At 40.4% G+C, this 27,549-nt stretch overlaps 3 protein-coding genes and 1 non-coding gene across 6 annotated transcripts in view; 3 read left to right on the forward strand and 1 right to left on the reverse strand.

Moving 5' to 3' along the window:
* Positions 1-87: 87 nt before the first annotated feature.
* Positions 88-4,086, reverse strand: tpi1b (triosephosphate isomerase 1b). Its single transcript, XM_068323441.1, has 7 exons — positions 3,900-4,086; positions 1,746-1,869; positions 1,488-1,572; positions 1,254-1,386; positions 1,009-1,094; positions 831-918; positions 88-753 (listed from the first exon to the last, which is right to left on the reverse strand). The coding sequence occupies exons 1-7, from the start codon at positions 4,006-4,008 to the stop codon at positions 635-637; spliced, it is 744 nt and encodes a 247-aa protein (XP_068179542.1). The 5' UTR covers positions 4,009-4,086; the 3' UTR covers positions 88-634.
* Positions 4,087-5,095: 1,009 nt separating this feature from the next.
* LOC137602191 (U7 small nuclear RNA) lies at positions 5,096-5,151 on the forward strand. The gene has a single exon (XR_011037141.1). It is a non-coding gene; the product is annotated as a U7 small nuclear RNA (small nuclear RNA).
* A 1,604-nt stretch (positions 5,152-6,755) lies between these two features.
* Positions 6,756-17,458, forward strand: lpcat3 (lysophosphatidylcholine acyltransferase 3). Its single transcript, XM_068323550.1, has 13 exons — positions 6,756-6,870; positions 9,295-9,402; positions 10,598-10,704; positions 11,221-11,314; positions 11,553-11,590; positions 12,134-12,312; positions 12,464-12,572; positions 12,654-12,740; positions 12,992-13,155; positions 14,168-14,315; positions 14,485-14,640; positions 15,582-15,725; positions 15,838-17,458. The coding sequence occupies exons 1-12, from the start codon at positions 6,786-6,788 to the stop codon at positions 15,699-15,701; spliced, it is 1,395 nt and encodes a 464-aa protein (XP_068179651.1). The 5' UTR covers positions 6,756-6,785; the 3' UTR covers positions 15,702-15,725; positions 15,838-17,458.
* A 360-nt stretch (positions 17,459-17,818) lies between these two features.
* clstn3 (calsyntenin 3) overlaps positions 17,819-27,549 on the forward strand; it is a 19,797-nt gene continuing 10,066 nt past the window's right edge. For 2 of the 3 annotated variants that reach the window (XM_068323437.1, XM_068323438.1), the window contains exons 1-10: positions 17,819-18,036; positions 18,881-18,947; positions 21,823-21,945; positions 23,139-23,349; positions 23,519-23,727; positions 24,745-24,894; positions 25,100-25,285; positions 25,375-25,662; positions 26,186-26,298; positions 27,484-27,549. The exon at positions 27,484-27,549 is cut by the window's right edge and continues 94 nt beyond it. In XM_068323437.1, coding sequence (XP_068179538.1) covers positions 18,881-18,947; positions 21,823-21,945; positions 23,139-23,349; positions 23,519-23,727; positions 24,745-24,894; positions 25,100-25,285; positions 25,375-25,662; positions 26,186-26,298; positions 27,484-27,549 — 1,413 coding nt within the window. In that variant the 5' untranslated portion in view covers positions 17,819-18,036. The remainder of the gene's footprint in view (positions 18,037-18,880; positions 18,948-21,822; positions 21,946-23,138; positions 23,350-23,518; positions 23,728-24,744; positions 24,895-25,099; positions 25,286-25,374; positions 25,663-26,185; positions 26,299-27,483) is intronic. The other variant, XM_068323439.1, reaches the window with a different exon arrangement.

Raw genomic sequence — 27,549 nt, forward strand, 5'->3', positions numbered from 1 at the left:
TACTAACACAGGTAGGTGCCCACACAAGACATGGAAGGGTTTCCATGAGATATACATCGACACAACGACAAAAGAAGATACTAAAACTGTTTCTACACCATTTATTATGTTTCACAACAGCCTTCTCACCCTTTGACTCACCGGCCAATATGGTTAACATGTAATGGACAGATCCCTCTTGGCAAAGAGCCAAAGAGAGCAGATCATGCACGTCTACAGGGAAGAAAAAGCCATCAAACATAATTACACAAAAGAGAAGCACATATTAAACTGTCAAATAAATCTGATTGACAAGAGTTGTGACACTTACATAAAAAAGTTTCTGAAACTTTTCAAGTAAAGGTGAGGATTGGCAGTTCACCTCAAGGTTTAACCGTTGATCATTGCAGCACTTGGTATGAAAGTTAATACGCATGTAGGTTATTAGCAGTGGACTTAACTCTTTTCAGTGCAGCACAGTGTATATGTCAACCTGTTGCTTTTCTTTATGAGAAACTATACTAAAAAATAAAGAAAATGAGGGAATGGCATCATTACACAAATGCTTTGAATAGAAAGAGGACTAAGTGCTTAGTGAGGGACGATGGAACTGGGTCATCTGGACTTTGTCTCGCTGCAGCTGTTACAGTTCTTATTATGCCCTGGCATTGATGATTTCAGTAAACTCTGGCTTGAGGGAGGCTCCACCCACGAGGAAACCGTCAACATCCTTCTGGGAGGCGAGCTCTTTGCAGGTAGCACCAGTCACAGAACCTGAGAGGAACGGGTTCATGAGCCAAGATTGACATGAGAAAAAAAATGAGAATAAACAAAATGTCTCTCTGACTTACCTCCATAGATGATCCGCACAGAGTTGGCGACAGCCTCGGACACGTTGGTCTTCAGCCAGTCCCTCAGTTTAAAATGAACTTCCTGAGCCTTACATCACAGACAAAAAAAAGTTCTTGTGGCTCATGACAAAAAGCTCATTTAAAAAACAAAACATTTTAAGCGGCTCCTTATATCTACCTGCAGTGGGGAGGCAGTTTTGCCAGTGCCAATGGCCCACACAGGTTCATATGCAAGCACAACCTTGCTCCAGTCCTTTACATTTTCTGTCAAAGAGATGTGTGATAAGACTGGATTCTGTATTTTGCAAGTTCCACCACCGTCTATCTTGCACAAACATTCCCTGAAATGTGCGTCAAATCATTGAAAATTCTCTCTAGTGTGTGTTTAACTCTGTGGGGGGGGGGGTGTCTGAAGCGGCGTACCTGCAATGACCTTAGTCTGAGCAAAGACAACCTTGTCGGTGGTGCCTCCCTCCCTCTCGTCCAGTTTCTCACCAATGCAGGCGATGACACCAAGGCCACTCTCCAGAGCGTGGGCTGTCTTCTGACCAATGAGCTAACAATACACAAATACACACAAAAAAAATTAGGACCTTGTTAACAATCACTGCAGACAGTGATCAAGATGTGGTGTATGAGAAAATCTTCCATAATTACCTCATCGCTCTCTCCAAAGACATGGCGCCTCTCAGAGTGTCCAAGGATCACCCAGTTCACACCACAGTCCTTGATCATTGCAGGGCTGCAGACCAAAAAATAATAATAAAAAAACCCATCAAGGTTTTAATACAGTGAAACAATATCCAGACTTCATATTTATGTTTAGATCATCTAAATCTGAAGACTGTGCTACTGACTCTACATGAAGAATTAATTCCACTCATATTTAATTGCGCATTATCACTCCTTCCCCACCTGATCTCCCCAGTGAAGGCACCCTTGGGAACTTTGTAGCAGTTCTGAGCAGCCACACCAAACTTGGCATCCAGCTTGGATCTGGCAAAGTCCAGGTAGATGGAGGGAGCGCCACACACCACCTCTGTTGATACAGAAAAATAGCATGGGACTTTTTGTTTAGCTCATACATTTGGAGTAAGATTATGTTTATATCTAGCTGGTCAGTCAAACAACAACTCATTATTATACACAATTAAACTGACATGTGTGTTTTACAAAGACAAAATTTTCCATCTGATGTCTTGTGGAGTCAGCATGGCTCACATAGAGCACAGTACAGTCCAAACACTGACATTCAACATGTAACTGTATCTTGGGGTTACTGGAGTCTATATTAAAGGCCTCCTGTTTATGCTGGTCTGGTAAAGGTCATATCTCCCTACCACACTCAAGACTTCCTGAATTAAAGGTCAGAGTTCAGCATGCCAACACATAGTGCAGAGGTCAGAGAAACTTCATGATACAGCATTACAAAATGATAAAATAAAAACAGGTTAAATATCCAACATCAGGAAAGCATCTGTGTCGGGGAAAATATTGAACTTTGACTTTAAAGCTCTGCAGGGACCAGTCTGCTTGAGTTTCACTCCAGCATTGTAAGGGCGAGGGGACATTCATTGAGCAAAGTTGAAGGAGAGTTGGAACTAAAATGACCAGCGCAGCAGTTTGGGCCAGACCTGATTGGTATACACATAACACCATGACATGATTCTCATAACATCATGAAATAACCTTTGATGCATGCAGTGTCTCCTTGCTTGTGTTACTTTGCTGGGGAGTTTTGTACACCGATTGAAAAACCGAAACACATTTAAGGAACTCACACCACCACCAAGTTATTTAAATCCTGTATTGATTGTTTGACACAGGTAAATTACTAATTATTAAATAAAAATAATATGTAAAGCTGTTTGATTTCAGCTTAATTTTTGTGTCAGTGTAATTTCTCTACCTCTCTCCATTCTAACAATGCACATTGCCAGCCTCCAAATGCACAGAATATCTAATCCTGTTTTAATCCAAATTACAATCTGGATCCACTTTTTGACAACAATGACATTCCATTTTCAGAGCAATCCATACAAGCATCTAGATTTTCTTTATTTTTCCTTTGTTCTCTATGAGAAAAAATGCATTTTACGTAATTTCTGGTATGAATGTACAATTAACCCAGAAGACGTTTACACTTTACATACCTGCATTTGCTTCAAAAACAAAATTAATTGCATGACCAAAGTTGCGTCAAATTATTTTTTTCTCCCAAATAAGACAAATTATAAGGTCTAAAAGAGCAAACGGCGCATTCCTTGCAGCCAGAGTTGTGACCATATCCCGAATTACAAACGGGGTACAAATGAAACTAAACTCACATTACAAGCCTCATTATTATGAAGGAAACGGAAGTGATACAGAATCCGAATCCGATTTAATCAACTCTTCCTTCGCCCTAGATTACCTTTATACCAAATTTCAGCGAAAATGCAGTGCCAACTGTCTGAGAGTGGAATGAATGATACAGGTTGAGGCGGGCAAATGTATTGCTGCATTCAGGACACACTATTCAATTCGAGCAACATGCTGCCTTCACTGATGAATGCATATTACTACTTTAGTTGCAATTACAACAACAATACTGCAAATATTATTCGGTGATTACAAAAGGAGTAATCACTCATTAGGTCAAGTACTCGATTACACCCATATAGGTTACACAGCAAAGGCAAAGCTGACTGGACTACGTGCGGATGGAAGAGCACGCCCACCAGTGGTTCCGACATGACTGAAAATCTGTCATCTGAATTCAGACATCTTTCCGTCTGGGGTTTTGGGTTATATTGGTTAACTTAACAATAAATACAATAATCACGTGAATGCAACTTAATTAGGGAGGAGAAAGAAATGCGATGCAACGCTGTGATACTGTTGATGACACTGAATTATTCAATGACCCAGCCATTTTGACTCTGCATGGACATTCGGCAGTGACTTTCACAGAGAAAACGTTAACAGGTCTGATGACTGACAACATCGCCATGTCACTCAGAAATCAAATATTACAACGTTAAACGTCCAAGACCATATTTGGTGAAGAACTTATCAATATCCACGTACCGACATTTGGATCCACCTTGGCGTCGTTCAGGACCTGAATGAGCTCCCCGAGGCTTTTCTTGTCACCGTTCATCTTCCAGTTTCCACCAACGAAGAATTTTCTGCTCATGGCTGCGATTTCTTGTGAGTGTGTGCTACAGGAGAAAACGGCACCTCGTCTGGGGTAAGAGAGCGGACGTGCAAGTGCTCGTCAGTGTATTTATGAACACGGAGAACTTAACTCCTCCCCCCTCTGACCGCCATTGGTGCACGGCGCGCGCCCCCGTGCTCAGTTTTGAACCATACTATGGTAGAAGTGTCGCTAACGCTACTCTGCCTCCTAATTGGCTAGTACGTGTGGCTTTGGCTGGTTTGGTTGGATAGATCCAACCATGATGATAATTGGTTATAAATAAGTCCATAATATCATATTCAACCAATCAAGAGGATCAATGCTGGTATCGGCGTAGCCATAGTAGGACTAGTAAAGGGGAAGTAGAAAATGTCATGATGTGTTCACAGTTGTCCGTTAAAATAGGGACTGATGGGATCAGCTCATGCTGCAGGTTATTACTGACGGAATTCATGAGTCGTAGCTGAGGTAAAAAGAAAAAATTGTTGGTATAAAACTATGCAATCATTATTTTAGAATTATGTAATTCATTTATTGAGTTATGATAGATAAATTAATGAAATAATCACTTCACTATTTCAGGTGATAATGCCTGCAAAAATAGCTGAAATGTAGTGGAGTGGAAGGATAGAAACTAGCTAACTAAAAACAAACAAACAAATAAACAAACACAAGTGATTAGCTATCCTCAAAATCAATCGTGTGTATTGCCACTATATAGAACCTACATGCATTACGGTGGGTTCGGTGTGCTTGAAGTGTGTGAGTAAAAAGTAGTGATCTGCCATTTGATTGGGTGAGAAAATAAAACTTCCAACCATTTCTGCTTCCTAGTTTAACATTGTGAGCTCTGATTGGAGGATATTTAGTTCCGTTTTGCATACCTAATTTTTCTTATCAAAAGTCACTTTGAATCCTATGAAGGAGCGTTTTTAGCAATTGAAAGGGACTTAGTTGAAACGTGTACACTAGTTTTATTGTACGTGTTGTTATTCAATTGTGTCCCTAAGCCACTACAATGTGACACCATAATAACAAGGGACAGTGTCGGTGGACTAGTTGTACCTACAGCCAAAACACCGATAGGAATTACGCTCTTTTAGTATTTCTCCAGCAGGTTCCCTATAAAGGGGAGCCCTTAAGTCGTTGTCCAATAGTAAATTCTCTGATTAGTAACATTTACGTTAGTAATTTTTTAGACTTAATACACCGTCAACATTCGCCTGCAGAATGCCCAGTTAATTCTATAGGTGAGCACATATAAGTATACAGGGGGTGCCCAAACTTTTCCAGCATGCGAGGTATTTATAAAAAGACTACGCAAAAATAATCTGACTACTTTTATATATTGAGAATTCGTTATATTTACAATGTATGAGTGCCTTGCGTAACTGTTGAGAACGGCACTAAAGAGAGACACAGGGATAACTTGTAATACTGTATATAACTGAATCAAACAAAACAGTTCAACAATAAAAATAACTATAATAATAATGTGTTCCAGTCAGTTCAGTGTTAAGTCATTGGATCAATCATTGGGGCCAAACCCAGGTGTATGTGAGGTTCAGTTTATATATTCTACCACACCATGAAGTAGCAAAGCAGTCTCCACTTAGAAGCAATGGCCTTATCTCATTCTCTCAGGATTACTACTCATAAATAGAAGACCTCTTATCTATGTCAAAGTAAAATCCAAGGTAAATATCTGTTATTGTAGGTCTTTCATTGCCATAAGAGTCATAGGTATTGCTGTGATCATTTTGAAACAAACTTAAGTTTTAAGTTACTTTATAGTTAAACTCACTGTAGCAATGAGAGCACACAAATCATTTTGGCATTTTAGGTGAGTGAGGAGAACTTTAAAGTTGTTGGAAAGTACTAGTTGCAAAGTTAATTAATCAGCTATTGCCTTAAGTAGTCAAGTAACTGCATGCCTGCAAAGATTAAATAACATATTCTATTGCAAGTCACTACAACGTGACACCATAATAACAGGGTACAGTATTGGGGCACTAGTTGTACTTAAGGCCCATGTGAAGGTGGGAATTGCACGTTTAGTGTTTCTCAAGTAGAATGTATGAAAAGGAACGACTTCTTTTCTATATCAGGAAAAAAAATCAAGGTCAATATATGTTATTATTTGTCTTTTATTGCAACAAAGGTAACGGGTACTGCTGTGAACATCTAAAACAAACGCTCTTGAAGTTTTAACTTGTCTATGGTAATTACCATAGTTGAGATCGCATGAATTATTTTTTTGCATTGTAGGTTAGTGAGGGGAACTTTAAAAATTGTTAAGGCAGTATTTTTTAGCTGCAAAACTGTTAATCAACAAGTAAACTATGACCTTAAGTAGCCAAATAATATAATAGTCTCTTGCCATGAGGAGCAGAAATGGAATAGCGAAATGCTTTATTGATAGTCATTGATATTTTTTTCTATCTGTGGCCACGCGAGGGCGCTATAACACCACGAACATTATATCATCGCTATAACGAATTGAGTTTTTCCACCTAAACACCGCGGTGCCAAAATTAACTTATTTAGTAGTGTCATTATTCTTCGTATACCGTTACAGCCGCCACACAAGCCTGATATTAAAAAAAAAAGTAACATTGTTAGAACGTAAAGTCAACAAATGGGTGGCGGGGAGAGGGATGGGCAGCGTGAGAGGGGCGGTGGGGAGAGAAGGGCAGCCCAACTTTTAAAGGCGGCTGATCTCGAAACAGTCGAGTTCACGGAACCGTCGCGAGACATTTCCGCCCACAAGAAAGATGGCGGCTCCCTTGCTGGAGAGTCTGTCGGAGTCATTGGGTTCTCCAGAGCCAGCGGTTCGACTCATTTTCTCTATATTAATCGGTAAGTTTTTGCTTTACAAATCGGTTGTTTGATATAGTTAAAGCTAAGGGGAAAGAGCACACATCTGCGTAGCTTGTTTTTGTGTTGAAGTCCTCTCACTGTTGTGTAGAAGTGTTCAACTCCCTGCTAACCATCACGGTCAGTCACTGTAGGTTCACTGTGACACATATAGAGAACTGTTCTGCCCTACTAGTGTGAACCCGGCTGCACAATCAACGATAGGGTTCCTCATATACTAATTTACAACAAATTGCGAATGATTATCATCACCAGCTGAGTGAAACCAGTTTACAGACGTGCTGGTGGTTTTGTTGTTTTGCAGGAATCAGACTAGTTTGGCTCGTATGAAGTCGTGACAGCCGTCGTTCATCACATCATACATTTGTCAAATTGAGCAAGTGAGCTTTTTGCAATTACAAATTGTTGGCTGCTGCTACACACCCTCCAAGTTATGTTCTGATATTTGCAGGCAGGAATATAGTTAGCCTGTTTACTTAGCACAAACTACCGACGTTTATGTTGGGTGATAATAATACGTAGCGTCATTGTTGTTGGGGAAGGCAGATGCTTTAATAGTAGAGTTGATGTTGCCAACCCATCCTTATTTTCTCAGGTGAGGACCTGAGATTGGAACTCTGTGGGCGTTGTTCCTGAAACTTAATTCAAAGTTGACAACTTGCACGCAAGCTGTCCACTTTTTTTGCAGGTTGCAACACGTCAGGGAGGGGTTTAGGGGTGTGTGGTTTCGCTGGGGCAAATCGTCCGATCTGCCAAGTCTGTACTTTGTTCCGACAAATGTACACGTCCGCGTTTCAAGCAGGAACAATGCAACAGGCTGATTGCCTCAAACCATTTAGGACTTTGATTGGCTCCGGCCTGGCAGCCCTCCTTGTGGCATCATCTTACCCTTTTGTAGCTTCACGTGTCTTGCATAAGATTGTCATGTATTTACTGCATTGCACTATTACTGAGCGATCATGTGGCCCGGTCAGCTTTTCCTCAGCTATGCATGTATGGACTTAGGCAATTTGGTCTACATTTTGCTGACAGCTTTTCAAGAGCAACTACACTGTGTAGTTTCTGAATCCACAGTGTTGATCTTAACATTTGATTCCACAAACACATGACTGTACTATGCAAGCAGAATCTTCTGTACCTCTACAGCTCCAAATTAGTTTCAGAAGAAGCTTGTAGGACTCTGGATCCAATTGACTCTGAGATTAGCCCATGCTGCCATGTGTTTGGTTTATTGGATTGAAAAGTTTTTAAAGGATAAGAGGACAGCAATAGTCTGGTCTTGGAACACTTTAAGGTCCTTCCACAAGAAAATGATTTATTATCCTCAACATAAGATAGATAGGAATATATTTGCCAGTATGTTCCTTTTTTGGTTAGTCCATTATATTTTGTTGAAAGCATATTTATAAATTCTATATAGAATCTTTGACAACTTTTACACATATCTTAAACAATTTACTGTGACTTTTATCATTTTGATTTTTTTGTGAATTTTATTGTGCGGTTTCCAATAAAAAGGGATTTTTTTTTTAAAGATCGCTCGGATGGGCGGTCATCTTGTCTGGAGCATATCTGGCAAACTGTACATACTAACTTCTCCCAACTTAGTTAAATAGCTATCATAAGTAGTTTCGACTCAATAAAAGTTACTGCCATCATCCACTGTTTTGATAACCCTGAAATTTGGTCTTTATAACATATTTTTTTTAAAAACCAAAAATACTATACACAAGACTCTAGACTCATCAAAGGAAGGGAGTATAGGTTGTGGACTAATGTATTTGATGTGCACTTTTTGGGAGGAGTTTCAGAGTGGATATTTCAACTTCAAATGGTTTGGTAATGAAAGAACTGTTATTTTGCCAAAGTCAGTGGGAAAAAAAGAAGAGGTATAGATAATAAATGGCTCAAAAGGAGACTCATGAAACCTGCTAATAAGATTTTCTGTGGACTTTTTACAGATGTAAATTCTCTGTCCTGCATTGTTTTACATTAATTTAACTCAAGCGGTACTAAGGATGGTCCAGGTATGTGTAATCCACCAATAGGGAAAACTTTGATTATGTTTCGCCTTTGCAAGACAAAGTAGCTGGGACATTTCATACATTCAGAGAATTAATTCAACATTTTCAGAATCAGAGCTGTTTGAACGGTTTAGATATTTGCATATGATGCAAATGTGAGCGAACAATATGTTTATGATTCGATAAAATATGAACAGGCCAAACTTGTTTTTCTATAGTCCTGCTTGGGGCAGATCTTTCTCCTTGAGATACCAGCAACAGGATTTGGTGTGTTGTGTGTGTGCGTGTGTGTAAGGAGGTGTCAACATTGGGTCACTTAGCAGACACGAAGACACACCACAATGTAGGTCGATTGATATTTTTCTTTCTGTCTGTCCTGCAGGATATCCCTTTGCTCTGGTGTACCGTCAGTTCCTGTTCTACCAGTCTGCCACAGTTCTGCACTTGTTTCATTTGCTGTCTGGATTGGCTCTAGCAACGTTCAACTTTGGTGAGCCAAAGAATTTAAGGGCGTGTGCTTTCGGTTTGTTAAAAAAACAACAAAGATAATAATTTCTCTATGATTGTGTTCGATTGCAATATCTGTGTTTAACATCATCTATTGGCAGGTTTCACCTCTTTCGTACTGGACAGGAAGTAAACTAATAAACTGTAACACCTGGTTTAAGGGGATTATATCAAGTCATTCTCAGTCCTGTGTCACATTAACAGGATCAAATTCATAACTCGTCTTCAGCTCAAAACCTTGTAAATAAGTGTTGACAAATCTTTTAATACACTATTGAGTGCACTTTTAATGTGATCATTAACTTTAGGTAATTCCAGTTAGACAGTGATGTGGTCATAAAGCTGACAATCACCTTCCTTGCTTCTTGCATCTCTAAATGATGTTTTACAAATAAAATATTCTCCTTAGTATCCCTTCAACTCCTGAGCAGTCAACCAAAATCTATTTTATATAAACAATCAGTCTGTCATTTCAATATTTGTTTAGCCCATAAAATTCTTTGTAAAAATGAATAATGTAAAGGTTCATTAACCTAATGTGATATTTTTAAAGTGTTAATTTGATCATCTGTCCAAAACCCAAACATATTAAATTTAGAATTGCAAATCCTTTTCTACACAAAGAAGTTGATGTTTTTTTGTCTTTTCTATTTTTCATCCCATTCTTGTGGCTCAGAGGTAGTAAAATGATGTCCTTAGAGATCTGAATAAATGGTGGATATGAGAAATATTGCCTAATACAACTAGAAAATTCTTCTTCTTATCTTTTGATGTGTAAGAGTTTAAATCTTAGCTTCCAGAAGAATTTGCAGCATAACAGTGATTTGCAGGGTTCCTTTAGAGAGGACGTATCGATGGAGCTTCCTCCATCATTAAAATGACTTCCTGGATCAACACAAACTAACATTGATCTCTTTCACTTGCTCTCCTGCGGCTGCACTTGGATTTTACAGCAGGTCTGTCACTTCATTGGTTCTTCTAGTGGAATATCCCATTTTTATTTTAACCCTCTTAGAAACATCATTTCATGTTGCATGAGTATAATAGATCTGCATCATTGTTCTTTCTCCACCTTACTTGATATTGAACTGTGCAGGAAAAATACTGTTGACATGTCCAGTCCTAAAGGTCAGACGTGACTTGTCATCCCCATCCCCCTCTGTTCGTGTCTCTCCCAGGCTCTCAGATCTGTCACTCTGCAGTATGCATCCTTGTTCAATTCGTGATGCTGAGGCTCATGGGAAGGACGATAACGACCGTTCTGAGCAGCCTTATCTTTCAAATGGTGAGATGTGTCGGTCTTTCCTTTCTCTGTGCATCCATACTTACATTAGCTCCCATTTGTCTGACGTCAAAGTGTTCCAGCCACGATGCAGCTACTGCCCACTCGTTTTTCTGCACAGTTTAATATCTGATCTCTGCATTAGCACTCTGCAATTTCATTTAATTGCCTTGTTAACGCCCACCAACTGTTTGTCCCATGCATTAAATGGAGACACATAGCCAAGGTCAATAATATTGTTTTGCATTCATATTCCACCGCCTGTGGAAATGCTAGTCTTTATTTCTTTGCCAATCCTTGCGTTTTTTGCTGACAGTCATACAGATACGGCAATGAAAGCAAATTTGTAAAAACAAAAATGGTCACTTAAGCTTTTTTTTTGTTATTTGAACCAACATACTTCCTGTGATTTGGTTTGGTAGTTTCCTTATTTTCTCATACTATCTGTGCCACATGTCACATGATACAAAATCATACTTGCTTGATGTCATTCAATCTTTGCATTCTGTCCTCCTACAGGTGTACCTGCTGGCAGGGTATTACTACACAGCTACGGATGAGTATGACATCAAATGGACTATGCCTCACTGCGTCCTCACACTCAAACTTATTGGCAAGTTGACTGTAGCTGTCCTTCCACTCCTCTGTTGTCACGCAGATGTTATAACATTGTGTTTGTTCAACCTGTTGCTGTAGTCACAATCTCCCTCTCTGCTCTAGTGAACAATTTTAACAAACTGATAAACTCTGACATCTGCCTTTGCATGGGTTAAGATATTCATTAATGTGATCATGACAGCGTTAGTCATCCTAACATAGTCTCTGACAGCAGTTGCATTTTCTGATTACAGGTTTGTCATTTGATTTCTATGACGGTGGAAAGGAACCAGTGAGTTGGTTGATCTCTCTTGCTTTTGCCTGCCTGATTAGTAGAATATGAATGAATGAATGTGGTTACTGTTCACTTTATCTCTCAGTCAATACTCATTCACCTTTATCATTTTGTTCTGAGTGAAAGACAGTAGATGAAGATTTTGGTTCAATGAACATTCAACGGTTTTCTCCATTGAAAAGTAAATGAACACTTTGCACTGTGACTGTTACTTATTACTAGATTAAATAGTGAAGCAAAGGAGAAAAAAAGTGTCTTAACTACAATATGTGAGAGGAGTTTTGATTTGCCACAAAAACAGCATGACGTTAAATATTCATACCAAGTTACTTGAAATAAAACATAACTGCAAAACAGTAGAACGCAACTAGTTACATTGATTTTATCTGTGTGCAGTAATTTTTTCCACTTGTTGCTCAGGTCATCTTCAGTGTACTGTATTTTTTAATTCCGCTAGTTCATCTGTAACAGCTGCAGATTTTCCATTCTGTTGCATTATTTAATTGCTTTGTAACATTAAATCTTTTGCTTTCTCTCCAGTCTCAACTGAGTGAGGAGCAGAAGAAAGCGGCCCTGACGTCTGTGCCCTCGCTGATCGAGGTGCTCGGATTTTCTTACTTCTACGGGGGCTTCCTGGTGGGGCCTCAATTCACGCTGCGCAACTACCAGCGGCTGGTGGCAGGGGAGCTCACCGACTGCCCTGGACAGCCTCCCAACAGGTAAAAAAAGGCAACAAAAAAAAAAAAAGGTGCAGTGATGGGGGGGGGGGGGCAGCTGAGACTTGGAGCACAGAAAAGTAGCCAGATGTAGTAAATGACAGGCTGAAGCTAATATTACTTGTGTATCCTTGTTCTTGTCTTTCTCTTTCAGTGTTTTACCTGCTTTGCAGAGGTTTTCTCTCGGGTTTCTCAGCCTGGCAATATATGCAATATTCAGTCCCCATTACCAAGACGGCTACATGTTAACAGATGAATATGACGTGAGAATGACAAAATGAAACTCTTTGCATATGTATGTTGTTTCATACATGTGATCTCAAATGTAAAACTGTCCTTCACAGGCTCAGCCCTTCTGGTATCGCTGTGTGTTTATTCTGCTGTGGGCAAAAATAGTTTTGTATAAATATGTCTGCTGTTGGCTCATAGCGGTAAGTCACCCTCTAACCTGCAAAAATATGCATGAGTTTAAATAGTCAGACAGCTAACAGCCCACAGATTGGGTACTAATAATAAATCCTCTGTTTTATAAGCTGTATTTACATTTAAACTACAGTTAACATATCTTTACATGCACAAAAACGTCCAGGATTAACTGCTGCATGTAATTGGTGCAGTTCTCCCTTGTCTTGTGCTTTGCTTTGAGGCCTGATATGTACACATGATGTTTTGTGTGTTGTAGGAGGGTGTTTGTATATTAAGCGGTTTGGGCTACAATGGTGTAGTGGATGGAAAACCCAAATGGGACGCCTGTGCCAATATGAAGGTGTGGCTCTATGAAACCACACCACTTTTTGGAGGAACCATTGCATCCTTCAACATCAACACAAATACCTGGGCTGCCAGGTCAGTGTCGAGTCCATAATCTGTGTGTTTCTTGGCTTCAGAACTGTGCTATAAAGGTTAACTATTTACATAAAAGATAACCATCAATTAGAGGGCAATTACAGATTAATCCCCCCTGGTATCACAACGCCTTCACACTTTGTTTTAACACCACAGGGATCTTTACAGACAAGAATCACAGACAAAAGGGTATAAAAGACTGAAAATTCCAAACAGTGTGTTGGAGCATCATTTGAAAGTGGACGATCTGTTGAACACAGTTCATTATGTGGTCCATTTCAGTTGAATGCATTAGCTACTCATGCTCGGTGTTACTTTCTACCATCCAAAATTGCACGAGACAGAGAGTGGAAGAGGGAATTGGCACATGCTCTGAGATAAAATGGTTATAATTCTCTCTGCACTCATTTACATAGTTTAGAATTAAATTGGTTAAGCTTGAGATTTAATTTTTATTTTTCAAAGCCTTACAAATGTTTCAATTCTTACAACAAAGAAGAAACCTATGGGATTGAGAGAGGCTTATATTACGAGGACAGTGTTTCATATGCAGATGCCCCTCCAGAGGTCATCACGCTTCAAACGCTCTGGTTTCCTCAGAAATACTGTTAATTGCTATTCGGAGTGGTCGTATTCAAAGGTGTGGTGAAAAGACTTGCTATGCAAGACTTTAACCGTGTTGCACACATGAAAATATCCAGAAGCAATTCTGTGAAGCGTGAATAAAAAGAGCTCAAGAGAATTTTATATTCTGTATACTTGGTCCCCTGAGCACCTTTCCAGTCACTTGGTGAAGAGGGTGCTTGTCAGGGGTGCAGAGTGAGACTTTTAAACGACGAGTACTTCACGTACTTTGTCTGATCCTGTTCTCGAGGTTGATTATGTAGCGTTTTGCCAATGTCTTGTCATGGAAAAAAAAGTGTGGGAATTTAACACAAGTGTAAACAATGTGTTTACACTTGCCTAAAGTATTATAACAGTATCCGGGCCTGGTTTTTTTTTTTTTTTGAAGACAAATCTTCAAGCGGTTGAAGTTCATGGGGAACAAGACCTTGTCTCAGGTGTTGACACTCCTCTTTCTGACCATTTGGCACGGCCTTCACTCTGGATACATAATGTGCTTCTCCATGGAATTCTTCATCATGACTGTAGAGAGACAGGTAGGCTGCAGATGAAAAAACACTTCATTTAAAGACAGAAGAAGCTCAGACCATCTGGGTTTTTACCACAGTGTTTCATTCTCATTTGTTGCATCAAACTTATTTTCTCAAGAAAAGCAACTTTACTTTTTATGTGTACAATAAACCAATCTCTTCTTCTCAAACATAGGCACAGGCATTGGTGAGGGACAGCCCCTTGCTGACAAAGCTGGCCAACAGTATGCTGTACCCTCTCTTCTATGTAGTTCAGCAGTTTATCCACTGGCTGTTCATGGGCTACGCCCTAGTGCCATTCTGCCTCTTCGCCTATGACAAATGGTTCAAGGTAACTCGCAACGCTAAAACGACACGGGTCACAGGACAAATACTGTTCATCACACTTGCAAGCTCTGGGTATCACAGTTCCAGCTGACAACAAAGAAGATGACCCAGAGACAAGCTGGGGGTATGAATTACTGGGTGTTAAGCCCACAAATGGAACTACATTAAGGATAATGTCTCAGGGTGGGGGCTTTATTATTATTATTATTATTAATGTAGGACAGAATCTTTTGATTCAGGGATGCACAAATTTTGCCTTGCATAGTATTAACTGTTTTTGATTCAAATGTGGAGAAAGTCCTCAAAAGGGAAAAATCATCAGGGTAGAAATGCAAGAAAACTTAGGAAAACCTAGGATGGCCCACAGGTTCACCCGTACAAACATGCAATAATAACAGGTCGTTTGTAATCATAGACAGCCATGAGATTTCTTGTTTCATACATCTACAGTGTATTTCATGTTTTTGGGCTGTGGGAGGATACAGGAATACACTTGCAGCAGCACTAGCCGGAGGCAACAACACTGCCCAGTATGCCGCTGAAATGATGCAACATAAGAACGTTCTGTGTTTCATTAATACTCCAGGAATATACGCTTCAAGTACTTGAGACAACAGGATTCTTTGCATCTGTTGCAGTGAAGTAAAATAATAAGAGACTGGCTCTCTAAACACAGCCTTAAAGGAAGCTTCCCCAAAACAGCAACAAGAGGGCAGTATTAAACATGGGCAGGCAGGCTGTCAAGAGCTGGGCAATGGCTGGTATTATACACCAGGGTATGTTGAGGGACATGTATGAGCTGACAGGATGCTGTGTGAGAGCTATGCAGAGTAGCAGGGTGAGGGAGCGGTTGATGGTACCTGCTGAATGGTGGGATAGGGACAAGACATCTGTCATTGTGAAGGTGGATTTTAACTCCGCTGTTCTGTCACCTCTGTTTTTCAGGTGTATTCATCCGTCTATGTCTGTGGCCACGTGTTCTTCCTTGTAGCCTTTTTAATTATGCCATACCTCCGTAAGGTGCTGGTGCCTAAGAAAGAACGAAGCCAGAAAAAGGAGGACTAAAAGTTGGTATAAAGACTTAACATGGTAAGCATGTTTAGACCTTGAGGTTTGTTGTGTTCTCTATAACAGTGATGTAGAGATGAACGGCAAACTGTTAATAAATGTTTTGATTATTAAATAATCTGTTTTCTTCCAGGTCCACCTGAGGCTAAATATCCACTGAAGGGAACTGTGACTTTCAAGGAGAATGGAAAATTTTTAAGGCCTTCAGTAAAAAGAAAACGCCCAACCTTATATATATAATATATATTATATATATAATATATAGTATATATAAATTATATATATAATATATATGTACAAATAAATTTCTATATATATATTTTTGTGTTTTAACTGGGAAGGTCTTTTTTATAAACATTTTGAAAAAAAGTTTACAGGAAAATGACCGTCGTGCCACATGGGTTAATTGTGAGCCAACCAGAGGTGATTTCCTGTTGGTTTTTGTTTTCTTTCTTTCTTTTTCCGCTTTTCTTTTTTAAATTTGGGACTTGCAGAACTTGAGAGACTTACAAGCTGTTGACACAGAATTGCACTCATCAGTCACGGGTTTAGAGTCTGTCACTGGCTCTGTTTTGTTTTTCTGTTTGTTTTTTTCTTGTTTCTGTATGTCAGGTCTACCACTGCATTCAACAGCAGCTTTGAATTGTCCAAGGACATTTAAGCACAGGGCCAGCATATGCGGCACACTAATGTAATAATATGACAGACATGTAGATTTCTTTAAAAGAAAGATTACAATGGTAATTATTACAATAATAATGATTATCATAATGGGAGCTCTTGAAAATTGTTTCCAGTTGTTATACAACCACTGGAAAGCCGCCCCCCAACACTAACCTCTAAATCTAAATGGCCTTGTGTCCATGAATGTTATTCACAGTATACATTTGTTCTGGAATGAATTGAGTTTGTAATGAAGTAGGCTTGTTTTATGATATTTTTTTAATGAAAAAGAACATCTTGTCATGTTGTGGTTTGGTTAAGATAGCGTGAAAATAATTCATGGCGTTCTTCATATGATGTTACAGATTTCTGTTTGCTTGCCATGTATCTTTTTCCTCTTTTCAGTGGACACCGGTCCTTCGTTGGCCTTGATTCATTCCCGGCCCTCATCTCCAAAATACTCAGATATAACGCTGAAGAATATCAGTCCAGTCTCACACAGCTCTGTCACTGCAGTTGATCACTTCTGTTCATCTTGCATTTACTCTAATCTCCATAAATAGGATGAGGAATTGTTGATGGAAGCAAAACAAAACAAAAAAAATCCGCACCAGATTTTCACTAATGTTTTCTTCTTCTTACAACAGCATTTTCTGATTAAAGAGGTGAAGTAGAAGCATCCCATCTCACTGTGGGAATGCCACTGTGTCTTGTTCATTTAACTTCTATTTGTGGTGGAATGGGAGGGGGGTGTCTCTAATCTATGTTATGCTGGAGGAAGCCCCGGTGCTGCTGCTGTCACCTCTTGCTGATGCTCTCACACACACATATAGAGGACAGACGTCACTGTAGCATCAGCCCAGATTTTAGTAATATTTATACATGACTTGGTGTTTATTAATTGATGTGAATTCCTATTTCAATGATCGACTCTTTTTGCCTTATTCCTACCAAATGAACAAAGAAAACTTGAGATGGGAGGTGTTGATTTTCAAATACAGTTTTATAATGTTTATTAAAATGCTGCATTTCAAGCAAGGACTCCGTGTCGTTTTGTGTCCCGTTGCTTTTCGTGTGTGTGAGAAAAAAATCACGGACCATATAAACAAATTAAAAAAAAAAAAAAAAAGGTGATGTGACATCATTTTGCAGTCTGGGAAAGCTTTGAGTAGTGAAAATTGGGGGAATGAATATTATAATAAATGGGGTGTGTGAATCATCAGGAAGGACCAAAAGTAACGGGACAGGATGGAATACTGCGCTGACATCTGAGTCACTCAATGTGCAGCTTAAAAATCGCCAGAGCAGCAGTCTGGGTCGGAGCTGGCGTGGGCCGGAGAGAGAAGCAGGGAGAAGGACGCAGTGTGGGCGGGATAAGACGCGCCGAGAGGGAGGGGACGCCAGCGTTACGTCCCCACTTCTCTTCTGCTCTCTCGCAGAAAAAACAAGGACATCCATCGGTCTTAAAATCTTCCAAACACCTCGTCACCGAAACGGGTTTTTTAAAAAAACCCAACAAACCCTCTCTTGCGGGTCGTGTGAGCTCGCTACCTGGAGGTTTATTCCCACCCGGCGTGGGATCTCCGATCCGAGCGGCAGGGGCGTGAGAGGCGGATGCTGCGAGCGTAGAGGTTGGGTACCAACCAGGAGCATCACCCCACTCACTACGGTAACGTCTCAATCTGCTGGTTCCTGCTACGGATAACCTCCATTTTCGCGACACGTTCTCTCCTTACACTACTATAAGCTGTCGACATGGTTATGGGGAAGCAAATTCTCCCTCTGAATTTGTCTCGGTAGCAAATGGAATGATTATGGTCGCATCTCATGTTTCTCTGCTGTTAGATGTGTGTGTCCTGTGTACAGATGAAGTGTCCAGTTAAAATTTGTCCTCCTTTTTAGATGTAATCTACAGTGCAGCCTGTAGCCTGTCAAATATACTGCAGCAATGAAAAAAAAAAAAAGAAAAAAGGTTGAGGCTTGTTATGTCAATGAGAGCTGAAACCCCCAAGGACTCATTTTGGCCAATGCAGCTGCGTTTCATAAATATCCAACCAGCCAAAATGAAAACGTTGGCGAACACCCACACCACCACATGCAAAACCTAAACCAGTGACACACTCATGACCAGGTGTGTGTATGCTCCTTAAAATATAGACCCTGCAGCAGCGAGCATGTCAGTCTGATATTGTAGGATGCTGAAAACAATGTGAAACTATTATGGACCAGTATTTATCAATCCTTATTCAATCTGCGGCTCAAAAGTTGACAATGTAGGGCCTTTATCAGGACTCCGAATGTTGCATACATGACCAAAGAGTGTTGATTTCTACTGCACGAACACAGCAAGGTAAAATCATCCATGCAGCATCTGAGAGGCCTGAGCTGTTTGTCTCTCTCTGTCTTGTTACTGTCTCTTCCAGTGCTGATCAGTTAGTGATGCATGTACTATATTCCTTCTCCCTCCCTCACCCCACCCTGTTGCCCCCTCTACCTTTCCCTTCCTCCCTCAGATGGACAGAATGCATATTTTCTCCTTCTTCCTTCTTTGCTTGACTTCGGTTGCCAGTGGCAACAAAGGTCAGTTTCTCGTCCTTTTTACTGTTAATTGTCAAGTGTCTAGATGAAGCTGAACATTGCCACAGGGGGGGGGGGGGTAGGGTCATGGCTGTTTTGTCCTGAAATCTTTATTCATCATCAATATTCATGTGTTTCAGCTTTGTCATTGTATGATCTGTATATTTGAGACCTCAGCCACACATGTTAATTTCTGTTTCATGTCGTGACCCAGTGTGCATGTTCCTGTTTCCCAGTCCTGTGACTTGGAGGGGATGATAAACCTATTTCATCTTCTGTAGCACATTTATCATTATGGATAACCATGACAGTGATTCAACATCAATGTTCCAATGATTATCATGCTTATGGAAGGTGAATAAAGCACACTGTGAGTAAGGAGAATGTTAGAGAAGGAGGTAGAGGAGAGTAATGCAAGGAAGATGAATAAATCGAAGGGGAGAGCAGAGAGACGGAGCAGAAGGAGCTGTGACAGAAAAGGACGTAGCCAAAAAGACGCAGGCTGATAAGGAGGGATGAGGAGGAGGAGGAGGAGGTAGAAAGAGGTAGTACAGGAGATCAGGTGACACGAGGGAGGATACTGGAGCATTGTGGTACGTAAATGTATAGATGTGTGTGTGTGTGTGTGTGTGTGTGTGTGTGTGTGTGTGTGTGTGTGTGTGTGTGTGTGTGTGTTGTGGATGGATGGAGTGACAGACAGAGGAAGAGTGCCAGTAGAGGCAGACAGAGATGGAATAGGATTCCTCTCAATCTGTAATCCTGGATGTAATCCACAGGCCTGATGCTCAGATTAATGCTACATAGCAGAGGAGGGAGGGAGAAAATCAGACGAGGGGACACAGGGGAGATAAATGACCAAAAAATAGACATGGAAAAGGACTGTGGAAATGGTGAGGAGGAGGAGACGATGTCAGGCTGGACCTTGAAAGCAGACAATAAATTACCTTCCTTTCATTAGGGCAGGGTATTTATTAAACCTCAACCACCTTTTTAACGCAGACCACAAAAAAATCTAAGATGGACCTTCACAAATCATCTAACATGGAAAGCTTTTTCAGATTTGACCCAATATTTCTTTATTTAAAATATGCCCATGTCAGACTAGTAGTATATTTAGGGTTGCAGCTGTTTGTATCTGAACATTTAATAAGATTCACAAGTTTTAGGTGAGTTGTTTTTATTGAAAGTGTGTTTGTGAAAAAACATGGTGAAAAACATTGATTTTCTTCACGATTAATCTGCCGGTTATTTCCTCAAGTAGATTAGATGGTACATAAAATCTCAGAGAAGAGAGAAAAGTGCCTGTCATTTTTAGAAGAGCCCAGTTAATGTCCCCAAACTGATTATTTTATACAACCAAATGTACAAACCCAGAAAGAGTCATTTTATAAGAATCAATAATAAGGAAATAAGAAAAAATGTTCTCTTATAAAGAATAATCAGTGACTTAGTTCCTAAAATGGTAATTTATGAATTTTTTAGTCACCAGGCTTTTTTAGTCATCTAATTCTTTCAATACTAAAAACTGCCTCTTGGCTTGTCCCGTTAGGGGTCACTGCATTGTATCATCCTTTTTCCATTTTAGATGAACGCACATAGTTTGAGAAAGTTTTTTAAGATGGATGCCCTTCCTGCCACAACCCTCTGCATTCATCCGGGCTTGGGATCGGCCAACAGTTCACATTGGCCTGTACCCCCATAGGACTGATGGTGGGATTTCAACCTAGGGCAGCATACAAGAGAAGCATGTGCTCTATCACTGAGCTACATCCCATAATTGTTTCACTGCTAAAAGTTCCAGTAGTTCAGTGTAAAAATAAGCCAATAAAGTAACATTCCTGCATTCAAATTTTTAGGGTTTAAAAGGTGCAATTTTCCTTCTAAATTACACACATTAGAACACATCAGAAGAATAAAATAAACTAAATTAAACTAAGGCCATTCCTAATTGTATTCAATTTTAGAATTTGAACAGCTGTCATCCATAAAGTTATAAAGTTAAGGTTCAGAGAGAGTGCTGTATAATCATATTGACTGTGTGATGTCAAACAATAGCAGCGCCGTTAGAGCATAAAGCACCATTTTCCTCTGTCAACTCTCCCCTCACAGACGAGACAGTCAAATTAGTTCCAGGCATATTTTCTGGGAAACTCACAGTGCAGAGACGGCAGTCGCTCAAACCCAATCTTGTGCCTCGGTCTTATTTCAAACTCCAGCCTCAGCAAAAAGAGACTGACGACAACAGATTTGAGGCGCTTTTGTTTTTGCTTCTTGTTGGAGTGTAAAATTATCATCCTTCTGGCTCATTACTTTGGCCTTTGATCACACAGCACTGGGATGAATAATTAATACACAATTAAAGGTTAAATTCACAGACAACCTCAGGCATTTGCTTTTCACTGGGCTGTTTTTCTTGTGCATTATTGCGCAGTGCTTGTGGCAGTTTAGTTCGTCTGATTGATTCGAGCAATATTCCCCTCTGTGTGTGACAAGGTGAAGGCTGACTGGCTTTAATTACTCTGTCAACTTAAGTGGTGTTTGATTTTTTATTTCTTTTATTTAACCTTTATTTAACCTAGAAGTCCCTTGAGACACAATCTGTCTGATGGCGACTGGTGTATGTAATGTGTTTGTTTGTATGTGGATGTGAGATCTACATAGAGAAAGGGGAAAAAAAGGAGGAATCTGTGAGGTTGTGAATGTGATCAAACACTCTCTGTGATCACACACATACGTACGTTATCTGTTTCCTATTCATACACTCACTCATCATGCCCTTGCCTATAATGGAGTGTTAAAAATAGACACGTTGGTTCTGTATAATTGCTCCATTTAACCCAAAGCTTCTTCGGTCTCTCCACATCTCTGCGCCGTTCAGCCAATAAGCACAAGCCATGGATCGAGACAGAGTACCAAGGGATTGTCATGGAGAACGACAACACCGTGCTGCTCAATCCCCCTCTCTTTGCGCTGGACAAAGATGCTCCACTTCACTACGCTGGTAATACCAACAGCAAGGCAGAGCAGAGGATGAGAGAGTGGGGAAAATGCTTATAAATATTTGGCCAATTCCACGAATTTGCTGGAACATCTGCAGAATGTGTGAAATGTGTGAAAAATAGGTCAAATCAAGTTGCCCACCCAATGCCAAATTGAAAATGGTCTCACCAGGCATTGCACGAGCTTTTAATAGTAAACATGCTGATTTTTACAGGAAGACATTTGAGGTTATCAGACCCATGCCATTTCCAGCTATCTTTCCAAACAGACGGCCTGAAAGACAACGTCCTCAGTCACAGAGTCCATTATTTTTAGAACATCATAGCGTAATTCAACCCTTCATCTCAGGAGCAGTCTTCAGTACGTACTCTGCTTCTGCAGCCTGATGAAATAAGGTTATTGGATTTGCACTACTGGAAATAACCATGTTCAGTCAAATTATCAACTGGAATTACTCAAGTGCTCCCTGAAGCTTATTAGGCTCATGTCAAAAAGGAAGATAAAATTAGGGGTTTGAGCAAGAACCTTTCCCACCTTTAGCTCAGACCAGAGGAGATTGTCTGTAATACTGAGAGCTTTATTTAGACTCTCAACTGTTATTTATTCTTTAAGATAAAACTCTGGTAACCGTATGCCCTCTGATAGTCAAAAATTAATGACTACTTAATGTTAAGCTAGATCGTCCCCATTTCTTCAAAATGTAGGAAGGAGGCTGATATTTCCCTCTTCCTGACTGGGCTGATTGACTCATTTTCTAGTTATATTTCACCTTTTGTTGTAATAGTTATAATAAAATTTTATTGTTATGACCTTTTCAAATCCAAAATGTAAATTTTGACATAAAATGGGAGAAAGAGCATTAAGACAACACAACTAATTGGGATGATAAAAAGAGAATGTGACAAGAAACTTTAATGCTTCTCTTTACTGGAGATTTCAGTCCATATTTAAAGGAATAACTACATTTTAATTAGAGCGCAATTTAAAAGTTGAGCAGTCTTTGCCTCTAAAGTTAAAATAATCAGTTTGAATGATAACAAGAGATTCAAAGATTTGTCACAGTTAGTCAATTAAAGTAATAAGAAGTTAATAAATATCACCAGAAATATTTCAGACAATATTTTAATTATAAATTACAATATGAGCAAATTTCAACTTATAGTGTTTAAATTGCGACTTCTTCTCTTCTTTTAGGTGAAATCTGTGGCTTTCGGGTTCATAATGGCCCTTCGGGTTCAGGTTCAGTCCAGTTTGAAGCGGTGGTTCTGGACCGATCCACAGGCGAGGGTCTGGTCCGGGCGAAGGAGCCTCTGGACTGTGAGAGTCAGCGAGAGCACAGCTTCACCATCCAAGCCTACGACTGCGGAGAAGGACCTGATGGCGTGAACAGCAAGAAATCCCACAAGTTTGTCAACCCCCTCCAGATTTACACAGAATATATTCAACCTCTTCATTAGTAGTTTGAGCCTCCATCTGAAGATCATCATACTGTGTGCTATTTCTGATTCCTGTTTTCTGCCATAATGCTTTTCTCTCTGTTCCTGTTTTCTTCCCACTCCTCCTCCGTCCCTCAGGGCCACTGTGCATGTTCGTGTAAATGACGTCAACGAGTTCTCCCCCGTGTTCGTTGAACGTCGCTACGAGGCTTCGGTCCCAGAGGGCCTTCTGTTTGACCGAATCGTGCGTGTGGAGGCTCTGGATGCCGACTGCTCCCCGCAGTACAGCCAGATTTGCTTCTATGACATCATCACTCCCAATGTGCCGTTTGCCATCGACAACGACGGTGAGATATGTTTTATCTTGTATCACTAAGTGAACAGGTGTTTCACTTAATATTCGTCTCTCTCTGCAACGATAACTCAATATCCCCAACAATCATCCAACTATTTTCCTTTTAAAGCTGTCGGCACTATCTGCTCTGTGTATAGTGACTAAATTCAATATTTTAGTTCAGTAAACTCAAACTCCAGATGTTCTCATGCGTGAAAAGCACACAAGCCAGGCTCTGCTGAGATACCGATGTCTGCCTCACGTCGCAGCGAATTTCAGCTGCTTATTTCCTCTCACAAGTAAAAACAGAAAGATGTTAAAATAGACTTTTTGTGTGCAGATTTATGAAGCTGTTTGGTACAGTAGCATCTTTTTGTTCCCGGGTGCTCGTAGAATCCCCTAAATTCTTCTTTGTTGTTTCTGTATCTACTACCTGTCAATTATTCGTGACTCAGCAGCTAAGGAGGACTTTGTACTATCATTGTCCGGAGCTCGGAGGCTTTTTGCAGAGGATGAGCAGTTCTTTTCTTTCTTGGGTCAGACCTGTGCTGCATCATAGAAAGCTTTTGTTCAACCCATGTCCAGATACTGTGGGCTTGTCATTGTCCTTTTTTTTTTCTTTTTCTGACAGTGTCTTTTCTTTTGTTGCCACTATCGCTTTCATCCTTCTGTTTCTCCCCTCAACGTGTCACAGCATCTTCTGTCTCACCTACTGTTTGGCAGCTGGGACACTGAGCACAGAGTCGCTGGTAATTTTATCTCTCGCACACAGGAAAAGTCCATCCATTTTCATTTCATTTGCAATTCATTCTCCTCTCTTTGGGCTTTTTTTTTTCTGTTCCTGAATGTTGTGCACTGAAGAGCTTTTGTTACCGCATACACACAGGGTTAAACACTCTATCACTGATTGGCTGTTCATGCTGGACTTTCAGTTACACAAGCTTGTTGTTGATGACTAACACTTTCTATTTCTGTGTCTTGTTTATTTTTTGTGGTCTATTCTTTCTGTGTGTCTCTCTCCGTTTCCTAGGTAACATTAAGAACACAGAGCCTTTGGATTCGAAGCTTCAGCGTGTTCACACCTTCTGGGTGACCGCCTTCGACTGTGGGAAGAACCGCGCTCAGGCTGATGCTCAGGTTGTCGTCACGGTCAAGCCGTCCTGCAAACCCGGCTGGATTGGTAAACAGTGTTACATTTCAGTTCTGATCCATGGAGAACTCTCTTAAGTCTTAGCTTTGCCCTGATATTTCCTCACTTGTAGGTACATTTAAGGTAGATATATCCTAAAAACTAATCTTTAGTAATCACTCTGTGAATTTATGCATGTTGTTATCAGGTTCAGGTTGTGATTAGAGTGGTATATAGACTTTAATTTTTTTTTCAGGATGGACCAAGCGTGTGGAATACACACCTGGATCTGGCAGCATCCCCCTGTTCCCCAGCCTGCATCTGGAGACTTGTGAAGAAACTGTGTGGAACATCCAGGCCACCGTAGAGCTCCAGACCGGCCACATTGGGAAGGGCTGCGACAGAGACAGCTACTCTGACCGATCTGTGCGACGACTGTGTGGTGAGTTTGGGTTCCAAGGTCAGCCCATGTGAATATTTACAAGGTAGAACGCTTTATGAATATCCTTCATTTATCCTTCATCTCCTCAGGTGCTGTCAGAGGAGAAGTGGACCTCCTCCCACCACCATCTCCTGCCGCCAACTGGACCTCAGTTCTGCCCACTCTCCCCTCCTCTGATTCATCCCTGGTGTTCTCCTTCAATGGGTCTAACCACGTCGCCGTGGTGCCGGATGCTGTTGTGTCTGCATTATCAGGTGACCACTTCACCCTGCAGCTATGGATGCGCCGGGGCGGGGCCAACATCCAGCTTGCGACCTCTCAGACGAGAGGAAATCGCAAGGAGGAGGAGACGATTGTGTGCAGCACTGTCAGAAACGGTGAGTTATTTTACATGACCGTGCCTTTAATAGGATTCAAAGAAATTTTAAGACTGTTTTCAATGTTTGGAGGATGTAATAGACCTTTTTAGTAAGTAATGTCTTCAGATGTTCATTTCCACATTAAATCCTCAGAAGGTTACCCACTCAAATTCCCAGAACTGCAGGGGGAATAAAAGTTTATTGCTTAAACAACTACTCTCAAGGTGTTCTTGTGAGAGATACTTAAATCCCAGCTGCTCCACTTGAGCAGCCAAGTGAACGGCAAGGAAATAAAACACTGCAGTTGCGCCAGGCATATTATTGTGTGCATCGGGAATATGCTCTACTGTATGACTTTGTAGATTGCTTTGCTAAATAGCAGCATGTTTAAGAAACCTTCACTTAGTAAAAAGATGGGTAAAATTCACAAGTGAGGAAGATAAAGCAATGATAAAAATGCAATAGAGTGCACATTCAAAGTTTCAACACATTACACTGACCCACCATTTATTTTCTGGTCCTCTGCTCTCCTGCTTCACAGACGACTCCTTCTCCCACTACTCCCTGTCCGTGCACGGGTGTCGTCTCTCTCTCTTCTACTGGCCTGACGTCTCTGCTGCACGGCCCGTCAAGTTCTTGTGGAAACTGGAGCAGGTAGAGGAGGACATGTTCAATGCAGTCACCTCTATTTATTTCCTCTGTGTGCCAACCTGGAAAAATTCAAAACATGACAGGGATACAGCATCTGCTGAAATAGAACCCCCTCCCCCCCCAATTAAAATAGAGCATAAAATAGTCCTTAAATTATTGTGCTGTTGTGGGGTTTAGATAAAGGTTCATCACTGGCCAGGCCAGAACTCCAGATTCTGTTCCAGCACACCAACAAGACAACCAATGCTTTCCCAGCTGCAGCACACTCATATCTGTCTACCATGATAAATAGAATATCATTGTTATAAGAGGGAAAGGTTTTTTTTCTTAAACTGGTCTAAAAATGAGTAATGCAATTTTAAATCCCATGAGTGTACTTTGAAAGTTATGTAGAAAATTTCAAGTAGCGGTCCCACAAGTTCATCCTGATAAAGGGCCTTTCCTCATCTCCAGGCTTCCTCCAATTAATTGGGTACTTAAAACGTCTCTGCATGAACCGCCAACTCTGTCTATGAGTAAATTAACCATTGTGCTATTCCCACTAAGGAGGACATTAAATAATCAAAAATTTTAAAAAAAAATCTATTTTTATCATTCAGAGGCTTTCATTCTTTGTGGTTAAACATAAAATCTCAGCTGGGCCTGAAAGATCTTCATTTTTCATATGAAATACATGAAATGGCATTCTCATTTAAATTCATATTTTGTCAGCTTAAACCTGCATATAAATGATAGCAGTGATGCCTGCATGCTGGTGAGCATAAATTGGTTCCGCGTCAATTCTTCTGAATATTGATCATATGCCAAACTTACATACCTGCATGCATGTCAGTCTGTGTGGTTCTGGTGTGTGAGGCTGGTTGTTTTGACTGAAGTCACTGAGCCCAGACAGATTGAAACGGCGTGGATTAAAAGATCCTGAGCTGATTCTGAGAAGATTTGTCAAATCCCTCTGTCTGAACCATGATATATTATTACGGTCACTTTAATTTATTCCCCTGTCTTTTGTGTTCCTACTGTTGTTGCCCACTCCACTGAGAAAGCTCAAACTGACTAATTTAAAAAATGTGTCTTCATATACTGTATGTACTTTTTATTACGTAGATTATATTATTATTAACAAATGAAGAAATACTGTATATCCATAAGATATTTGTGTTCTCTGACCAAGTCTTTTCTGTCTCACAGGTGTGTGACAGCGAGTGGCATCATCTTTCCCTCAGCGTCCAGTTCCCCTCTGTTACTCTGTATGTT

This window comes from Antennarius striatus, chromosome 9, assembly GCF_040054535.1.
Source record: "Antennarius striatus isolate MH-2024 chromosome 9, ASM4005453v1, whole genome shotgun sequence".
Classification (NCBI taxonomy): Eukaryota; Metazoa; Chordata; class Actinopteri; order Lophiiformes; family Antennariidae; genus Antennarius; species Antennarius striatus.

What these genes read in the sequence shown, in the direction of transcription:
- tpi1b (XM_068323441.1), bottom strand. Translation starts at nt 4,008, where the DNA reads ATGAGCAGAAAATTCTTCGTTGGTGGAAACTGGAAGATGAACGGTGAC. An exon ending in CAAGGTGGATCCAAATGTCG is followed by an intron (nt 1,870 to 3,899) that starts GTACGTGGATAT and finishes CTGTATCAACAG; the next exon opens with AGGTGGTGTGTGGCGCTCCC. An exon ending in TCTTTGGAGAGAGCGATGAG is followed by an intron (nt 1,387 to 1,487) that starts GTAATTATGGAA and finishes GTGTATTGTTAG; the next exon opens with CTCATTGGTCAGAAGACAGC.
- lpcat3 (XM_068323550.1), top strand. Translation starts at nt 6,786, where the DNA reads ATGGCGGCTCCCTTGCTGGAGAGTCTGTCGGAGTCATTGGGTTCTCCA. An exon ending in ATGACGGTGGAAAGGAACCA is followed by an intron (nt 11,591 to 12,133) that starts GTGAGTTGGTTG and finishes CTTTCTCTCCAG; the next exon opens with TCTCAACTGAGTGAGGAGCA. An exon ending in TGTTAACAGATGAATATGAC is followed by an intron (nt 12,573 to 12,653) that starts GTGAGAATGACA and finishes TGTCCTTCACAG; the next exon opens with GCTCAGCCCTTCTGGTATCG.